Here is a 20039-nt window from a genome sequence, read left to right on the forward strand (position 1 = left end):
CATTGAGTTTATACATTCATAAGGGGAAAGTTGACACCTTCAGGACATTGATTCTTTCCTTGCTGAACTTTGGGATAGCTCTATTTATTTAGACCTTCGTAGTCCTTCAGTAAGTTTTTATAATTTTCTCTATAAAAATTTTACATTATTTCTTATTAGATTTATTTCTAAGTATCTTGTAGAGTGGGATTTTCAAGATTGATTTGTTATTGGGTCTTTCTGATGTATATAGAGGCAAATAGCATTAAGAAATCTTGTTGGCGCTAGTGGTAAAGAATCTGCCTACCAATGCAGGAGGCTTAAGAGGGACAAGTTCGATCCCTGGGTCAGAGGATCCCCTGGAGAAGGGAACGGCTACCCACTCGAGTATTCCTGCCTGGAGAATCCTGTGGACAGAGGAGCCTAAAGGGCTACAGTCCTCAGGGTCGCACAGAGTTGGACACAACTGAAGCAACTTAGCACGCATGCAGTCTTGCTGAACTTTTTAAAAAGATGCAGTAGTTAGTCTGTAGATTATCCTGTATTTTCTATGTAGAAAAACACATTAAAAAAAAATAAATAGTAACTTGAAAAAATTTTCCAATCCTTCTACCTCTGCTTTTTATTTTTTAAATGCTAAGCCTCCAGTAATGGGTGGAATAGCAACAGTAAGAATGGGTATCTGTATCTTGTTCCCGGCTTTCAAAAGAATGTTTCCAATTCATCATCATTAAGTATAGTGATTCCTGTGAGGCTTTTGAAGAGTTGAGTTAGTTTCCTTTTATTCCAAGTTGATGAAAAGCTTTTATCATCATGGATACTAGGTTTTTGCTAAATGCTTTTTCTGCATCTATTGAGATAAGCATATTTTTCTGTTGATGTGTTGAATTAACATTGGTAGATTTTTCAAAATTAAACCATCCTTGAATTTCTAGAATAAACTCACCTTGTCTATATTTTATTTTCAGTTTGTTATTGAAATATAGCTGATTGACAATGTTATGTAGTGACAATGTTATGTAGTTTTAGGTATACAGCAGAGTGATTCAATAATATATATGTGTGTGTGTGTGTGTATGCTTTTTCAGATTATTTTCCATTACAGGTTATTACAAGATATTGAATATAGTTCCCTATGCTACACAGTAGGTCCTTTTTTATCTATTTTATATATAATAGTATGCATATGTTAATCATGAACTCCTAATTTATCCCCCACCCCACCTTTCCCCTCTGGTTACCATAAGTTTGTTTTCTGTGTCTGTGAGTCTGTTTGCCAAACAAAAATTTGTAATGAGAATGAAACTAGTGATTTCAGTGATGGTTAACTAAAATCTTGTAGAATATTATAGATTCCCCCCCTTTTTTTTTTCAGTTCCATAAAGAACCATGGCTATGGGACAAAGCACTTATTTTCAGTAATTTGCACCATTTTGTTTATTAAACTGTCTAGTTGCATTTTATAATACATAAGGTGTTTAAGCAGAATTTTACTGTATATTCTGTTTGTACTCTTTAAATTTCATATTTCTGTCTGTCCTTTTAAAAGCATTTTATTTGAAGGTCAACTAAATGAGCATTTTGTGTTATTTCAGTAACAAGAATAATAACAAAATCTAACATTTAATGAGTCCTTACCATTTGCCGTCCTGGTACTAAAGGCTTCTTGTACTTGTTTTCATTTCATATCATTTTGTAACAGTGCAAATTCTAGGGAGAGGTGAGGGGGGAGAGCCTATACCTGTTGTGTACTGCTCGAATGATGTCCTTTTCTCTCTGCTAGAACAGTCTTCTGTCTCTCTGGCGCCTGACACACAGAAAGACATTCAATAAATACTAGCTGAATCCTTGCTGAATAATGTTGACTGTCATGGAATAATTCTTTGATTCCTTATGGAGACATCGTTTACTTCTCTGACAGTCCACAAAACATGAATGAAAAAGAGCATTCCCATACCGTTGTTGTTTAGTCACTCAGTTGCATCTGACTCTATGCGACCCCATGGGCTGTAGCCCACCAGGCTCCTCTGTCCGTGGGATTTCCCAGGCAAGAATATTAGAGTGGGTTGCCATTTCTTTCTCCAGGGGGTCTTCCTGACCCAGGGACCAAACCTGTGTCTCCTGCATTGGCAGGCGGATTCTCTACCACTGAGACACCAAGGAAGCCCTTTACTGTATAAAGCTACAAAACCCAAAGTCATCCATGAAAAATGGGGTGGATAGAAGCCGTACCATGGGCAATGTCACATAGCCCACTGAAGAATTTTAGAGACAGAGGATCATTAAAGAACCTGGAATGCGCTTAGTTGCTCAGTCATGTCTGACTCTTTGAGCCAGGTTCCTCTGTCCATGGGATTCTCCAGGCAAGAATACTGGAGTGGGTTGCCATGCCTTCCTTCAAGGGATTTTCCCAACCCAGGGACCCACACTGAAGGCAGATTCTTTACTGTCTGAGCCACCAGGGAAGCCCCTAAAGAACCTGGAAGACGTGATCAAATTTTTTAGAAAGATTCCTCTGGGAGCAGTGTGAAAGATGAAATTGAAGGGTGCAAGACTGAAAGATTGATTACCAAGGCCCAGTGGTCCCTGAGTTTGACTCATCATCACAACCTCCCATGACATATTGTAAAGCAAGAGTCCTAGGCACCCCTCCAAACTGACTGGATAGACTCTGGTGGGAGCCTGGAGATCCGTACTGTGTATGAACTCCCCAGATGACTCATATCAGCCCAGTCTATGAACCCTTGAATCTGGTTCCCGCAGCAGTCCCGGTGGTGGGTCAGGTGGGCCTGTCCCAGGGCTGCGGCAGTCGTTTCTCCAACTTGGCTCGGATGGGCTTGCTTTCAGACGCATTTTGTTATTCAAAGCTAAGAAGATAATGTATTAAAAAACAACATGTAAGGTGTTTCGGGGCAGTGTTCAGGATGAAACTCAGGTGTCCATTACTGGTCTTGATGGGTCCTGTGTTTGTCCCTAGCCCTTCTTCTGAAGACAGTAAAGACTACATCCAGGCACCAGAAATACAAGAAGGGCAATGCAAGGCAAAGGAATTAGATGAGAGAGAAGATGACCTGGAATTCTGGAATAAGCCCTCTTTGTACACTCCTGAATCTAGATTGGAAACTCTGAGGCATATGGAAAAACAACGGAGAGACCAAGAAAGATTAAGGTATCCCATTTTTTCCTATCATCAAGAGTGATAGAATATATTTTCATGATTGCACATTGTTTTATCCATCATCTGTGTTAAATCTGTGCTAGCTATCACACACAGACTTTGCTTTTCCTAATTTTAGCTTTTTGTTGACATGTATCTATTAACCTTTATTAATATCAGATTACCTTCTTTAGGTTGTTGTGAATAATGGCATTTTAGGTAGAGTTTTGTTTGTATGTCCCTAGCTTTTTAACAACTTTAAACATGTCAAATATTATGGCCTGGTTTAGAGATACCAGTCCTCTAAGTCATTCTGTTCAGGTGCTGTGTCTGCCCCGTCTAATGAGTTTCTGAGATGTTTGCCCTTAATTGTCCGGGATCATGGAAAACAAGGGCTTCCCTGATAGCTCAGTTGGTAAAGAATCCGCCTGAAATGCAGGAGACCTGAGTTCGATCCCTGGGTTGGGAAGATCTCCTGGAGAAGGGAAAGGCTACCCACTCCAGTGTTCTGGCCTGGAGAATTCAATGGACTGCATACAGTCCATGGGGTCACAAGGAAGTCAGACATGACTGAGCGAGTTTGGCTTCACTGTGGAGAACAATGTAGCTCATGGAAACGTGAACTTAATTGGACCTGGCAACCCAGTTACAATGCAGAAAAATGTGAATAAATGTCTATTACAAAATAAAGTTAACTGACACAAAATCTCTATTAAAAGAACAATAGAAGTCTAAGGCAAAGAATCTCCTGTAGTTCTGTCATTTTAACACATCTGTCCATCTGATCTTCTAGAACTTGTCTATATATGCCTTTTTAAAGGTTTTATGTATTTTTTGCAAGTGTTTTAAGTAAATATAATTTGCATCCTACATTTTCTTTCATGTTATTGCATGAATTTTTCCTCTTTACTCCATTCACCTCCCTCTTGTCTCTACCCTTCATGGTAATGAGAATTAGTTAGCAGGCTTGGGTCCAGCCCACCTCTACAGTCATATGAATGATTTCTGCAAATATGGGATTGGGGATCTTTTTTAAGAATAAAAATGGACTTATATTTTATATGTTTGTTCTCACTAAATCGTCATCAACAGCTTTCTACAACTTTTTAGATGACACTTTAATAAAGAGTGAACACGTTTTTAATAGATGCACAATATCTCATAGTGTTAACGTACCACAGTCAGTCCAGTTATTCCTCCATTGATGGACATTCACAATGCTTCCAGCTTCTTGCCTTTGCAGGTGATGCTGTGATAGGCATCCTTTCACATAGATCCTCATGTACTGGTATTTTTATTTCTATAAAATAGGTTCTGTTTGGCATTTTAAAAACTATAATTTTAGCTAAAGTAGAAGCTGTATACACAAATGGAGAATTGACAGTTAGCTGAGTAAATCATGCATAAAATAGACTCATTTAAACATTCATGGCTATTTCATAAAAAGGAGTTTTCTCCCCCATTCAAATGATCTGGCAAATTGTCTTGGTCACATTTTCACTTTACAGATATGGGTATAATCACACAGAAACCTGGCTCGATTGTCAGCTCCCAGCCACGGACCTCATCACAGTGAATTGATGTATTCACAAATACGCCATTAATTTTTCTGAAACTGTCTCACACATTAATTGCTTTTATATTATCTTTGTGTATTTTTTTTCCCTCCCCTGCCCCTTGTTCCCACCACCCCCAATACTAAGTGAAAAGAAGAAGAAAGTGAAGCCACCCAGGATGTTGGTCACCGAGGACGGGAGAGCCCTGAACGTGAATGAACCCAAGTAAGTGGAATCAAGTGGAGACTTGAAGATGCAAAACATGTGGTATTGGTCATACCATGGCTTTGTGGACACGGTTGCTCAGGTATCTGACCAGAAGAGCCTAATGAGAATGTCATTTTGTACATATTTAAAAGCAGAGTGTCATTATGTTTTCAAGCACATAATGTTACGTTTCATTCTCTCAGCATACAAAAAGTGATCTAGACATAAGGAAATCTTAGTTATTTCTGTATTCCCTGGAACTTTGGACCGTGTACAACTTTTTCCCCCAAAATTTCAAGTGTCCCATTGTTGTGTTTTTTAATTTTTAAAACTCTGCCATGAACAAGTTAGCTGAGAATCCTGATCACCTGTACAGCTGCTTTATACTCTGGAACTCATCTGCAGAACTTTCGAGAGCGAAGACAAGAGATTGATATAAATTCCTCAATGGAGTTGATGAGAGGGAAAAATATTCCAACTAGAAATCCTCACGTATAATAGTATCTTTTGTTGTTGTTCAGTCGCAAAGTCATGTCCAATTCTTTGTGACCCTGTAGACTATAGCCCGCCAGGCTCCTCTGCCCTCCAGTGTCCCCCAGAGTTTGCTGAAATTCATGTCCATTGAGTTGGTGATGCTGTCTAACCATCTCATCCTCTGCCGCCCCCTTCAATTTTGCCTTCAATCTTTCTCAGCGTTAGGGGCTTTCCTAATGAGTGGGCTCTTCGCATCAGGTGGCCAAAATATTGGAGAAGCCCATAGTAGTATCTAGCTATTTTAAAATTAAAACTAGAAAGCAGGCAGAGAAGGCCTTTTGTAGGCAAAATACAGATCAACAAGCCTGTGAACTCAATCTTGTTGGCTTCATTTCATTACTCAAAATGTCTGCTTTGACCATTTCATCTGTTGTGCCGTTACCATGATAGAGGCGGTGCTGTCCTGATCACCCTCGGGTGTCGTTAACTCATCTTCGCGGCAGTCATACGTGACAGGCGATATTGCTTCTTCACAGGTCCAAAACCTGAACTGAGAGGTGAATGACTCACACAAGGTCACACAGCCGGTTGGCGGTGTGTCTGACTTGCCTGTGCTTGCCTAATTCTAGTGGTGTCCATGATCAAGTTTGTAATCTCACCCCAACACCAACACACACACACCTTCTTTATCCAGCAGGCATGAATACATGATGCTAAGCCCTGGGGATGCAGAAGTGAATATGACAGATTTCTGCCTTCAAGGAACTTAAAAATCTAATGGGGAGACAGTCCCTCTTCAACCTACAGCAGGGCTTGAAGGAAACCCTCTGGACTCTGTGCGCCCCTAGTTAGACCCCTGAAGCTTCTTCGGTCCCATCATTTTTATATTCTGCATTCACAACATTTCTATATTTGGTCACATCTTTTCAAGTCTCAGCCATGTGCTCAATGTAACACAGTTGACCAAACCGATCATTCCTTTCCTTCTCGAAGCACTGTCTTCCCCTTGCTCCTGATTCATTGACCCTCGTACCTTCTCATCGTCTTCTGCTTTGCTGGCTCCTGTCTGTCTTGTCTGCTAAACGCTCTGGGGCCAGCTCCTCAGCTGTCTTCTCTTTCCTTATCCGCTCTCTTAAGATCTCACCAAATACCATGGCTTGAAAGATGTTTTCATTCCTCACAAGCAGACCTGATCTCTTCCCTGAGCTCGGGACTTGTGTATTCAGTTAGCTGTTTGAGATCCTGTGGGGACATAAGCAAGGCGTGGTAGGCTCATCCTGACTAAAGCAGACGTCCTCGCTTCCACGCCCATGCCCACTTCCCATCAGAGCCTGCATGCCCGTCGGTGTCTTCTGGCTTGGGAGTGAGCGTCCACTGGGTGTCAAGAGCAATACCTCAGATTCATCCTCCATCCTTCTCTCCCTCATGTTATCGGTGAGTCCACGAGCTCTTCCTCCAGAATTACCAGAATCCCACCCCTTCTCATTCACCCCCTCACCACCCGCGTAGAGGACGTCAGCCTCCTCTTCCCTGGACAGTTGCAGTAGGTCATTGAGTGCTCTCCATGGTCATTTCTAGGCCACCTACCACCTTTTGTACTCAGTGGAAGAGAGAGAGGGAAAGGAGGGAAAGGGCACTCAGTCCCCCTCTTAAGGAAAGCTCCTAGAAAGATGAACGTTTTCCTTCAGAACTGAAGCATATGATCTCATCCAGCAGCCAGGAAAGCTGGAGAATGTAGTCTTCACCCTGCAGAGCCATATTCATCACTCAAATCAGGGGTCCTGTTACCACAGGTAAAGCAGGAGCAGACAGTGGGAAGTGAGTATCAGTGTCTGCTGTAGAAAAAGTGAGAGTCACTCAGTCGTGTCCGACTCTTTGCGACCCCATGGGCTATACAGAAAACCTCTCTGAAATTACTTTCCAAGAGATACGTGAAGGGAGAGTTTAAGTTGGTGGCTTGCCGGTGCTAGCCGGCAAAGTCAATCAGGTCCCGAGAACGTGCACGGCGGGGCTGAGAAAAGAAACTAAAGCAAGAGAAATCTACAACAAAGATGGGGTCGAGAGGTTCAGCCACGTCTCCACGAAGGGACGCAGTCTGACACCAACTGTATTCAGCATCTCGTATTTATAGAGAAGAGCGTGAGAAAGACAAGACAGTTAACATTTTCTTTGTTTGACCTACACATCTTACAAACAGTCACAAGAAATCTTGAGAGCATGGGAATGGCCCCCTGTTATTATTTCTTACACCAGATAACACTTCTCTGTGCATGAGAAGTTTGCACAGAACTCCAGGTGCCTGCAGTAAATAAGCGCCTAATCTCTGGGGTGGCGGGACAGAGAGCTATGTTTGCAAGCAAACCCTCAAGGACTGAGGCAGCTCCCAGAGCTGTGTCCTTCAAACAAAGGACCCCGTTCTCACGGGCAGCTCCCCGCAGTGGCTGGAAAATGGGGCAATAAGCAATCAAGGCAGACGGGAAAACACCTATAATAAAAGTCCCAGAGATGAGATCAAAAACGCATGGGTGATCTGTGCACCCGAAGGAGTCCCCCCGTCAGGGCTGCTGGAAGTAGTGAGAGTGAGCAGACCCCTGCTGGCAGCAAATCTAGGGCAAGTGGTACATCTTCCCAAACAATTTAGCCTGCATTCTTTAACATCATTGGGTTATGTACTTTACAGAATACAGCGATAACTGAAATACTCAATGAAATTGACCAGGTAATTCTGAACAGTGCATCGGCGGTATGGAAGTTACACCTAGGACTCAACCTCACGGTCCAGCTAAAAGACTTGGGGCTTTGAGATCCTGCCTCCCAGATTCCTGTGACCTCTTTCCTGGCTATGTCAGCCCTCTCTGAGCCTCTGTTTCTTCTTCTATAAAATGGAGGTGATGGGTCACAGGCAGCATTTCTGGGCAAGTAGAAAGGTCACCGATGAAAGAAGAAAAAAGAAGACAAGACTGTTTAAAAATGAAGGAATCGTGTGCTGGATAATGGCAAGCAGATGCAACATGTGGTCCTCCGGCAATAATTCCGCGTTTCAGTTTGCTTCTAGCAAACCCGAATGAAGAGGGGAAAAGAAAACTTTAACCACCAGATGTCTCTGTCTCTGCACCGATGCTGATTTTTTGTATCTAGTTTAAGATTCTCATATGGAAACCATGTAAACAGAAATAATTTATAAATATGTTGTAGGCTTCTGTTGAAATTGTTAAACTCTCAGACATTTTATTGACCAGCCACAAAAATAAGTGTGCCGTTGAAGATGAGGATATAGTTACTAGTAAATTTCCTTTTAATACTGGGATGCGGTTATCTATCAAGTATTGCTAAAGACATCCTTTTTTTTCCCCCCTAAATGGATTGTTCCTTAGGCTTGACTTCACTTTGAAAGATGATGAAAAGCGTAACCAGATCGTCCTGGACTTGGCCGTGTATAGGTAAAAACGTTTTATCATGTGTTTAAAGGGTGGCATTTCTTTCTGTTTTCCTTCTCAGTCACAGTCTCTTGAGTTCTGAAATGCGAACACCAGCCTCTTCATTGCATCCTGAGTCCGGGCTGGTTTTACCCATCACACTCCCTTCCTGCCCTTGTCCCTGCACCCTGCCTGCTGCTGTCCCCCCCCCAACCCCACCCCAGCTCTCCTGGGCTGTGGCACTCACTGCACCAGCCCGTGTCACCTCCCGCCCGTCCTTGCTAAAGTCACTTAAAGACACTCAGCCATCTGCCTCAATCCTCGAACATGCCAGGTTCTGCCTCACTCCCTCTATCCAGCTGCTTAATTCAGGATCCACATACATGGTGTTTCTGCCTATCCAGCCCTTTCAGACCCATTGATGCCCCAGGGCCTCTGTCCAGGCGCCTCCTTCTGTCTGTGTCGCTCTCACCCCAGGTCTGATGCCCCAGGACCTCTGTGCAGGCATCTCTCTCCCACTGCTTGTGTCCCTGTCACCTTAGGTGTCCTCATGACCTTCTGGCCTCCATTCGGATGTCACTTTATCAAAGAGGCCTCTCTGCGCACCCCGACCATCCAGTCTAGACCAGTACCTGCCTGCTCCAGCACGTCATTCCACCTCACCCTGCTTCTTGATTTCCACCCGTCAAACTCTAAATTTCCTTGTAGTTTGAAAACTGTGAAGTTGAGGCAGAAGCTTGTGTGTGTTCCTCCCTCTTCATATCTCCAGCACCTAAAGCAGTGCCTGACACCTGTCAGGAGCTCAATAACAGGACTGAATGAATGAATGATTACTGATGATGCAGTCGGTGGACGTTTACACTGTAATAAAGGCGTTTCTCTTTTTGAGCGATTTTGCTACATGCTCTGTCTTATTTAACCTCTCAGTAATCCAGTGACCTGGGAGGGATTGTTATCCTGGAATTACCCAAGGTGGGTTGGGGGGTGAGTCTTGTCAAAGTAGACACAGTAATTGCAGAAGTCAGAATGTGACCCCTTAGGCCCAGGCCCAACATTGCCTTTTTTAACTGTGATAAAATACACATAGCAATCTTAGGAAACAGGTACTATTTGTATCCTCATTTTACAAGTGAGACTACAGAGGCTTAGAAAGGTTAAGGCATGTGCTTCAAGATAATGGAGCGGGAGGGGAAGGGGAGTCAGTCCTCCCGAGTCTGTGTGGTCAGAGTCTGCGCCCATCACCCTGTATTTGTCCTTCCTGCCTCACTGAATGTTTGTGAGTGTTGAGTCATTGCCATGTTTTCAAACATTCACAATCAGTATTTTGACATGTATAAAAATAATCATTTGGCCAAACTTCTCATTTGAATGAGCGGTGTGGAATCTAAACCTTTCCCCTCTTGTGGAGTTGAAAACGATGGCCCCTCGATCCTGGGGTCACCGTCGCGGTTAGGGGGGAGGTGGGGTGCTGGGCTTTCTGGGCAGGACACACCTAGTGGGGAGAAGCTGAACCAGCCTTCCAGGATGGTCGTGTAAGGACAGCTGCACAACTGGTGTGCAAATAGAACAGAACTCAGCCCCAAGGAAGCAGGAGCTTAGTGGGTTCAGCATCCCTGGCTATTCACATCGGTCTTAGGGGCTTAAAATAAAATATTCATGAAAGAGCATGGCAAGCCATTTTCTGCGAACCTCTGGTATTTCAGGCTGCAGATATTTTGGGGCGAGGGGCAATCAATGCCAAGTGTACTTGTGGGTCTAAAAATGAAATTGCTGATACGTTGGATTTCCTGCGAGATCTGGGGATTAATTTAAGATGGCTATTCTAAGACCTGTGTATCATGGAAACTGTGAACTTTCTTCAGTTAAAACGGCCCCATAACTGCAACTTTGTATTTGCTCTTCTTTAAACTCAATGTCCTGGAAAAATTACAAGGCTTGATTGTTGAATTTTGAAGGTATATGGACACCTCTTTAATCGATGTTGATGTACAGCCAACTTACGTGCGAGTGATGGTCAAGGGAAAGGTAAGTGTGACCCTGTAGGCTGTTACTACTGCAGAACTCAGCCTAAACCCAAGCTAACTTGCCTCAAAAAAATTTTTAAGCCATTTTAAAATAGAAAAAGAGAAACTCAGTGCTATTTGCTTTAGACACACGATTTTACAACAGAAGGGGTATTTAGCAGAAACGGTTGCTGACCATGATGTACCTTGATAAAATTAGTCTTTTTAACCTGTATCTATTTAGTTAGAGTTTTTCCAGACCTGATAAGATGGTCTATATGGGTAGCCTGTGCTTGAAATTGTATTTCAATATTATACACATTTAAAATGGTTAATGATTTCATTCATGAAAGTGAAAGTCACTCAGTTGTGTCCAACTCTTTGTGACCTCATGGACTATACAGTCCATGGAATTCTCCAGGCCAGAATACTGAAGTGGGTAGCCTTTCCTACTGTAATTTTATCATTTTTGAAATAGCATGTTTTGCCGATTCCAAGTATTCGTGTGAGATAGCCTAAAGACTTTAAAAATGGAAATATGTTGATATTTTATGATAGGACGTTTTATCTATAAGTGCTTTATCAGCCATGTTATCATAATTGGACCAATCATGATTTATGACTGATAATTGTTCTTTAGCCACTCATTAAAATTGGTAAAATAGTTTGTGCCTATGGAGTATAGCCCCATATATTATTTTTTTCCGAATAAATCTAATTAGATTTTTTTTAACAATTGGTAAATTTTAAATATATAACAAAAATGCCTCTTAAAGGAACTCCCTCATGTAATATGCTTCCTGTCTACTCTCAGCCATTTCAGCTCGTCCTCCCTGCAGAAGTCAAACCCGACAGCAGTTTTGCTAAAAGATCTCAGACCACAGGGCACCTGGTCGTCTGCATGCCCAAGGTAGGCAGCGCCATTTACATCCATCTCCAGTCTGGATAAGTTTGTTCCTGAAGGAACCTGACCTCCTAGGGCTCCTGATGACTTCTGATCAAGGTCCTTTTGGCTGAGAGAGCCAGAAAATCTTCTCACTCCAGGTCAGGTAGGAGAACAAAGGTCAGCTGACTCCTCCTGCCAGCAGTTCTTGTCTCCGCAGCCGCCTTCTGCCTCTCAGACTAGAATGGGAATAGAGTTGGGGGTGTGGATCACAGGGACCACTGAGCATGTCTGTCACATGGCAATCAGTGCTTTCCTTACAGATAACTTTGGGAGGATATGTATTGGCCTACCTAACATAGGCCTTGGGTCCCTAAAAATTAAAAAAAAAAATGTGATTGAATTCCAAATATTGAGCTTACTGGTTTTGTGACTTTGGGCCACTTATTAACCTAACGCTGGGCCTCTGTTTCCTAACATTGCTCTTAAGAAAGATAATGACGCTAGGAAGGATTGAAGGCAAAAGGAGAAGGGGGCAGCAGAGGATGAGATGGGTAGATATCATCACCAACTCAGTGGACATGAATTTGAGCAAACTCTCAGAGACAATGGAGGACAGAGGAGCCTGGCGTGCTGCAGTCCATAGTATCACAAAGAGTCAGACATGACTTAGTGACTGAATAACAACACAGAGAAAGATAATACACATAAAATTCATAACACTGTGAGCACTCAGTGAATACTGATGTCATTATTATTTTTTGTATTATTTTTATGAAACAGACTAGATAGTATTTTAACTAAAACTCTTTTTTGTCTTTTATTTGAGAGAAGTGTTGTATATTTTTTCCAGTTTTTTAATTTGAAGTATACTTGATTTATAATATTGCACTAGTTTCAGGTATACAGCATTGATTCAGGTTTGTTTGTTTTTTGCAAATTACTTTCCATTATAGGTTTTACAAAATGCTGAATATAACTGTGCTTTATAGTAAATCCCTGTTGCTTGTCTATTTTATGGATAGTAGTTTGTATCTGTTAATGATATCCTCCTAATTTGTCCTTCCTCCTCCCTCTTCTGCTAAATGTCTTATAGAGAAAAACATATATATCACTTATGTTTTTCTCTAACATAACATATATTGAGTTATGTTAGACTCATATATAGACTCAACATATAGAGTCTTGAAAAAAAATGTAAAGGAATCTATATACAAAACAGGAACTGACTCACAGACATAGAAAACAGAAGTACGTGTCCTTTAGATATGGCTGACTTCTGAAGACTGACAGCCTCCCCTCACCTGGCTTTCAGACTCCTTAACCTTGATCTCAGAGCTGAATGTCTGAGACAGAAGCTCTTTAGAAGCCAGAAAAGACTTAACAGGGACAGGTGACAACCCTGAAAGAACTTAAGGAAATTAAACTTAAAAAAATCATTTGTCTGTACAGAAAGTTTGGATTCCTCAATACAGACTCTGTGAATGAGTTAGGATGTTTCATGCTGCGAGCTGCAGGAAACCGCAAACAAAACTTGCACCATAAAGAAGCATTCCTACATATGGAAGGTAGAGAGGGTTCAGGCAAGGGAAGGTTAAGACCCTTTCTGATGTCTTTGTCCTTAAGCCAGCTTCCTTCCTGACCTGAGCACTAGCAGTAACTAAGGTGACTTGATTTCTTGTTCTTACCTTGCATGAAGATAGAGAATCAGAGAAAGACACAGAGAAAGGCCCTCTCCTATCACCATGGAATAAAAACTCCACTTCACTGATTTGGTCAGTTTAGCTGAAGAGTCCAACAAATCTTGATGAGCTTGACTATGGACAATGGAGCATCTCTGGTCAAAGATGTTCATTCCTATTATTTCTTTCTTCATTCCTTTCTTCATTCCTATTATTATATGTTTGGTTACTATTATCTCATGCCATGGGCTTCCCTGGTGGCTCAGTGGTAAAGAACCCACTTGGCAATGTAGGAGACATGGATTCAATCCCTGGGTCGGGAAGATCCCCTGGAGAAGAAAATGGCAACCTACTCCAGTATTCTTGCTTGGGAAACCCCATGGACAGAGGAGCCTGGCAGGCTATAGTCCATGGGGTCACAAAAGAGTTGCACACTACTTAGCTGCTAAACAACAAAGACAGTCTTATGCCTTGAGCTGAGGGTGGGGTCAGCTTTGCCCCAGTCACTCAGGTTTCAAAGCGGGAAGAGGAGGTTCTTTTGAGGAAGAAAAGGGACCCGGGGGGCACAGAGATTATAAACTTGATTAACCAATAAGGTTTCTATAATGATTTACTAATCCTTCATTATCCCAAAGCCAGTTTTGTAACAGATTGATTCTGAGTAATCAATTATGTATTTTTACTCTGAGGCCATAAGACAGCAAATACAATTTGTTGTCAAGCAATAAGACAACAAACACGACTATAAGAATCTCATTGTCCTTGTTGACAACAACAAATGAAGGAAACGCTTCTGTGCTGATTAGAATATCCTATAGGGAAATCTAAGAGATAACTCAATTACTTTGGTGTTTCGACAGAGACATTTGAATGACACTGTGATCAGCACTGTTCTTTCTTTCTTGTTTTTTTTTTTTTTTTTTTTTTTGGAAATTTCCATTGTGAGAAGCCACAGATTAAAAGGTAATCGCTGGTTTCCTAAAAGAAAATCAAGATGTGCAATTTGTGTACCTTTTACAGGGTGCCAGGCCATTGATCAGAAGACCTCTGCTCTCTTTTCCCATGAATCTTTTAAATAAATGCAGCATTCTATTTCCATTATCCTTTCTGTTTTTATATCAGTTTAAATTTTTCATGTTAAGTATATATGCAAAGCATAAAAAATGGCTTATTAAAGAAAAAGCATTCTAGAAGTGCTTAGTTAAAGATGGATAATTTACACAGAATCAGAAGGCTTCTTTTTTTCTCAGTAATAAACTGAGTAGCACTTTTTCCTTTGAGATATGTACTTTTTAAGATTTTAGGGACTTCCCCAGTGGTCTAGTTGTTGAGACTCGGCCTTCCAGTGCAGGGAGTGTGGGTATGATCCCTGGTTGGGGAGCTGAGATCTCACATGCCTCTTGGCCAAAAATCCAAAACAAAAAAAGAAAAAATAAACAAAAAACAGAAGCAATATTGTAACAAATTCAATAAAGACTTAAAGATTTTAGACTACTGTGTTAAAGTAACATTGATGTCAAGCTATCCCTTTCATTAGTCCTTTGAAATTGTTATTAAATTATTAACTAATAATTATTACCTTTTATAATTTCTTTTATATACCTCTGTCATTATTCCTCCTAAAACATAGCTAGTCGATAAAATCAACCTTTGGAGAATACCTACTTGCTCAGAATTAGTTGTTTTTCATTTATGAGTTAGGTATTTGCAAGGACTATAAAACTCAAAGAATAAAAGCTTTTTTCTTAAAAAATCATCAAACGTTAAAAATAAAAATTCTAGCTTCACTTATGGTTACTATTGAAAATAAGTATTACTAAAAATTAGCATCTTCATAGTTCCTGTTGATTTAAACAGTTGAAGTACTGAAGTTTGACCCACTGAACCATCTTGTGTGTCTAGGAATTGTGGGTCTGACCCGCATTGTAATGACTGAGGCATATTCTTAGAGTTTTAAAGCATAGAAATCAAGTAGACAGTTAGGTACACTTTTGATTCATTCATAGGAAACAGTGTTGTCAATATGTTAAGTGATAACTCAGTACTTCAGGAAATATCTAAAATTGACCTTGGTAGTTTATAATACTTGGATACTGTAAATTAATGAAAAGAAGATCAGATCTGCTGTTTAGTTGTTCCTTCTTTGTGATAGTATTTGTAAAGATTATTTGTGAAGAGCCAGTCTATTTGATGATGTCTGTGATGGGACGACTACAACTGTGTTTGTGGAAATTCAGCAATGAACTTTGTATACATTTTTTCAAGGATGCAAAATTTGTAATGGAGCCCACAAACTGCTCAACTATTTCTTATTAGCCACGTCACTCAGCATTTTGTCAGAGCTGTCAAATGGACCTTTTTCCCTTTCCTGCCCCTGAATGAGGCTGGGTCTGTACAGACTGCGTGCTGATAAGCAGGCAAGGTTCACGTCTGTTCTTTGTCACAGGGGTTGTGGCTGAATATTCCCTTGCTGACCTGCTGGCGGGTTCTCCCAAGTCAGCACCACACCCAAAGGCTCTTATCTTGTGCTAGCTCCATGATACCAGATGCTTCCCAACATCTGGTACCGAGTCTGTATCTATGGGATAGTATAATACCCAGACATCACAATCCCTACCATTCCCTGCAGAATTCCCATCGCCATTGGCCATCATTATAACTTAACTTATGGGTGCTGCGTCTCCCGGAAGGCCATCTCCTCCACTATGATTTCAAGGGTTGATACCTTAGCTGGAAGAGTTGGCTGGGGTTGTGGATGGAAAACTACTCTGGCTTTCTCAGAAATTGGCATTAGGGGACTTCCACGGTAGTCCAGTGGTTAGGAATCCGCCTGCCAGTACAGGGGACATGGGTCCGATCCCTGGTCTGGGAAGATTCCACATGCTGTGGAGCAGCTAAACCCGTGGGCCACAGCTGAGCCCATACTCTCGAGCCCGAGAGCTACAACTGTTGAAGCCTGAGTACCTAGAGCCCGTGCTCCAAAACAGGAGAAGCCACTGCGATGAGAAGCCCACGCACCGCAATGAAGAGTAGCCCCTGCTCGCCGCAACTAGAGAAAACCCGAGCAGCAGTGAAGACCCAGAACAGCCAAAGCTAAATAAAATTAAAAAAGAAAGAAAAAAAGTGACATTAGGGAATAGGAGGTCAACTGCCCAGGTAACAGAGGAGGAGGAAGCATTCTGCATCTCATGAAGTTTTTCTCAGTTCTGCTCCACAGGTCAGTGGCATTTCCTGCTTGTTTCCAGCACTGTTTTATTCCTTAGTCTTAGCTTTTGGGATCCGTGTAGAGAGTCTCCGTCTCCAGTGCCTGTCCCCATTTATTCCATTAGGTATATCCATTCAAGAAACGTGGACCCACGGTGTCATCCATCTACCAGAAATTCACTATTCTTCTTTGGGGAAGAGTCGTTAATCCTTTTCTCAACACAGCAGCCAAATGATCATTTTACAGTGTGTGTAAATCAGACCAAGTCATGTTTTCTAGTCAGAGTTAAAAGCAAGATCCCCCCAAGAATCTTCTCCTGCCACGATCCCTCTGACATTATCTTCTGCCGCTTCGCCCTCTCATCATTCCAGCCACCTTGGCCTCCTTGCCATTTCACAAATATGACAAGCATCCTCCTACCCTGGTCCTTAGTATTTGCTGTTCTCTCTGCTAGAATGCCAATCTCCCAGGTATCCTCATGGTCTGCTCTCTCCCTTCTTCCGGGTTTTTTTTTTTCAAGTGTTATTTCACCCTGAGTTCTTTCCTGATCCCAATATTTAGCAAGCTTCCCCTTTCCTACCTCACTGTTCTCTATCCCCTGTTTCTGCTGTATTTTTATTCATAAGAATGTATCACCACTGGACAGTCATGTATTTAAATGTTTCTTTCTTTGTCTGTCTCCATCAACAAAAATTTAAGCTTCATGAGGATAGAGACTTTTGTCTGCTCTTATTACTACTGTGTCACTGGTACCTAGAACTGAGCCAGACAAAGAGTAGGTGGTCAATAAATTTTTATTGAGTCAAGTAAATACATTAAATGCAACTTTAAAGTACATTTTAATATTTACAACAAGAATCTCCCCTAATTACTCTTCTCCCTCCTCAATCTTTTTCTCATTATTTTTCCATGCTTGTTATTCCAGATTAACTTTCAAATAATTTCATCCAATTCTGCCTCCAGGAATGCCATTTGAATTTTGATTGCTGTTACCATTTAGAGACAGTAAAAAGAGATGGTCTCTGGAGCCAGAGAACCTGGGTTAAATCTTGATATTTCTACTCAACAGCTGCATGACCTTGAGCAAATTATTTATCCCTCTGTGCCTTAGACTCCTTGTCCATACAATGATATTAATGATCAGTCACACCTCAAAAGGTTGTATTGAGGATTATATAAATGAATATGTAAAGCACCTAGGTGACCATTTGGGGCATAATACACCCTGAGCTCATGTTACCGTTAATTAATATTGTCCATTACCCTTATAGCTCAGCTGGTAAAGAATATGCCTGCAATGCAGGAGATCCCGTTCGATTCATGGGTTGGGAAGATCTGCTGGAGAAGGGATAGGTTACCCACTCCAGTATTCTTGGGCTTCCCTGGTGGCTTACCTGGTAAAGAATCTGCCTGCAGTGCAGGAGACCTGCATTCAATCCTTGGGTTGGGAAGATCTCCCGGAGAAGAGAACGGCTACCCACCCCAGTATTCCAGCCTGGAGAATCCCACAGACTGTATAGTCCATGGGGTGGCAAAAAGTCAGACATGACTGAGTGACTTTCACGTTCACTGTATGTATGATTTCAGTTCCTATTCTGAGTAGAATTATTGCCTGTCAGATTTTCTGAGAGTTTATGCTTGTCCTTTGATATATTTTCTTAAACGTATGGTTAGACTCACTGGTGTGTCCATGAATAGTCTTATCATCAGCAGCCTGGGAGTACCTGGCACATGATCTCATCACAGTCCAACTTCACAAGATTTAACTGAGACTTTGCAGTCACAGGGAAACTTGCATAGTCATTCAATTAAACTCCCATCTAGATTCTCATCTGACAAGTTCCAGGAGCACTCCAAGAATATGCTTCTTGATTTCCTTTGGGTGTTCTTTCAGAATAATTAACTGAGATTAAAGAAGGCACCATCTGAACTGAACAGCAAAATATATTTACAGCTTCACTTGGTGAACATCCTGCTTGATTCTGCTTTATTGAGCACAGGAGACGAAGGTCACATATTAAAGGTCAATATTACAGACCATGATTCTAGAAAAGAGTCTCAGATGCCCTTTCCATTATTATTTGAACACATTTCTCAGTACTTTATCTCTACTCAAATATGCTTACGATATGCCCAACATAAACTCAGTTTTACTTTCTGAATGTTAATTGCAAGATGGTCTAGAGTGAGGGCCACCTGGTCATCTTGCTGGGTTTTTCTGTTCCATTCATACTTCTATTCTTGTAGAACATTCTCTCTTCCTCGGCTCATTCCTAAAACCTTGCAGTGCTGAAAAACTAGACGCATCAAAGGATAATTTCCACATACCCCAAACATCGTATCTTTCCCCGCTTGGCCTCCTTGGCCATCCTTATCCTATGAGTGAACTGTCTGTGCTCTATCTGAACTCTCCAGATATGTGTTAGCTCCTATTTCCACTTGCCTATGAAAGGCAATTGACAATTCTCTCTTCTGCATCTTCACTGAATTTTCTCCACACACATTTCTTTATATTAGAAAACATGCTAAAACGTCTCCCTTCTCCAAAATAAAACAGTACAAAATAAAAACATTCCCCTCCACTTAACTGCTCTGACCTGATTTACAGCAAAACTCTGAAAGAAGACATCTATATTTTCTGTTCCAATTCTTTTCTCACAGTTTCTAAAACTAATCCTAATGAGGTATTCATCTCTTCTCCAGCGTCCCCACCCCCATCCATGAAACATCTCTTTTTGAGGTCTCCAGCCCTCTCTACGTGAGTAGATCCAGCAGTCAGCCCCCTTCCTCCTCTTCTCTGACCTTTCAAGAGGTTTTTACACCATTAATCAGCCCCTCCATTTTTAAACAGGTGTTCCATTGGCATTAGACACATCTGTTTGATTTGGTTCTCTTCCTAGGTAAACAGGTGTTCAGTTGGCATTAGACACACCTCTTTGGTTCGGTTCTCTTCCTAGGTCCTGCTCACTGGATGGTCTGCCACTGGATGCTTCTTTGCTGGTTCTTTCTCCTGCCCAGGCCTCTGAAAGTTGGCATATCTATCATTCAATCCTGGAACCTCACTTCTCTTCCCTACACTCACTCTCTACATAGTCTCATGACTGTCAGTAACATCTCTAGAGCTCCACCATCTGCTAGTTGCCAAGTAGGTCATTAGGAGTGTCAGTCACACTAAAGAAAATTTAGGAATATAGACTACATATTTTAAAAACACCTTGACAGTGATGAGATAATGAGCAGTTACTGCCCACTGATCGAAGGAAAGACTGAGAGAATAAACCATGCTTTCAGTGACCGCACAGGGATGAGAAGAAAAAAGCCAAAGTCCAGAGCCTAGCAGGGAAGCCATGCGAGGTGGCCTCTAGGAAGCCATGCCCACTTTGAGATGTGACTCCAAAGGACCGTAACCCAGAGGAAGGTGAGTGAGAAGCCAGCCAGGCCTGGGAAAGTCTTAGCCTGTCTAAACAGCTATTGAAA

At 41.7% G+C, this 20039-nt stretch overlaps 1 protein-coding gene across 8 annotated transcripts in view; it reads left to right on the forward strand.

Annotated features, from left to right (window-relative positions):
• Positions 1 to 20039, forward strand: part of DNAAF11 (dynein axonemal assembly factor 11) — a 71600-nt gene that overhangs the window by 34518 nt on the left and 17043 nt on the right. For 7 of the 8 annotated variants that reach the window (XM_055545736.1, XM_055545737.1, XM_055545740.1 and 4 more), the window contains 5 exons: positions 2957 to 3148; positions 4840 to 4917; positions 8748 to 8813; positions 10745 to 10814; positions 11607 to 11702. In XM_055545736.1, the coding sequence (XP_055401711.1) occupies positions 2957 to 3148; positions 4840 to 4917; positions 8748 to 8813; positions 10745 to 10814; positions 11607 to 11702 (502 nt within the window). Of the gene's footprint in view, positions 1 to 2956; positions 3149 to 4839; positions 4918 to 8747; positions 8814 to 10744; positions 10815 to 11606; positions 11703 to 14377; positions 14696 to 20039 lie in introns of those variants that run through there. The other variant, XM_055545738.1, reaches the window with a different exon arrangement.

Source organism: Bubalus kerabau, chromosome 14 (assembly GCF_029407905.1).
Source record: "Bubalus kerabau isolate K-KA32 ecotype Philippines breed swamp buffalo chromosome 14, PCC_UOA_SB_1v2, whole genome shotgun sequence".
NCBI lineage: Eukaryota > Metazoa > Chordata > Mammalia > Artiodactyla > Bovidae > Bubalus > Bubalus kerabau.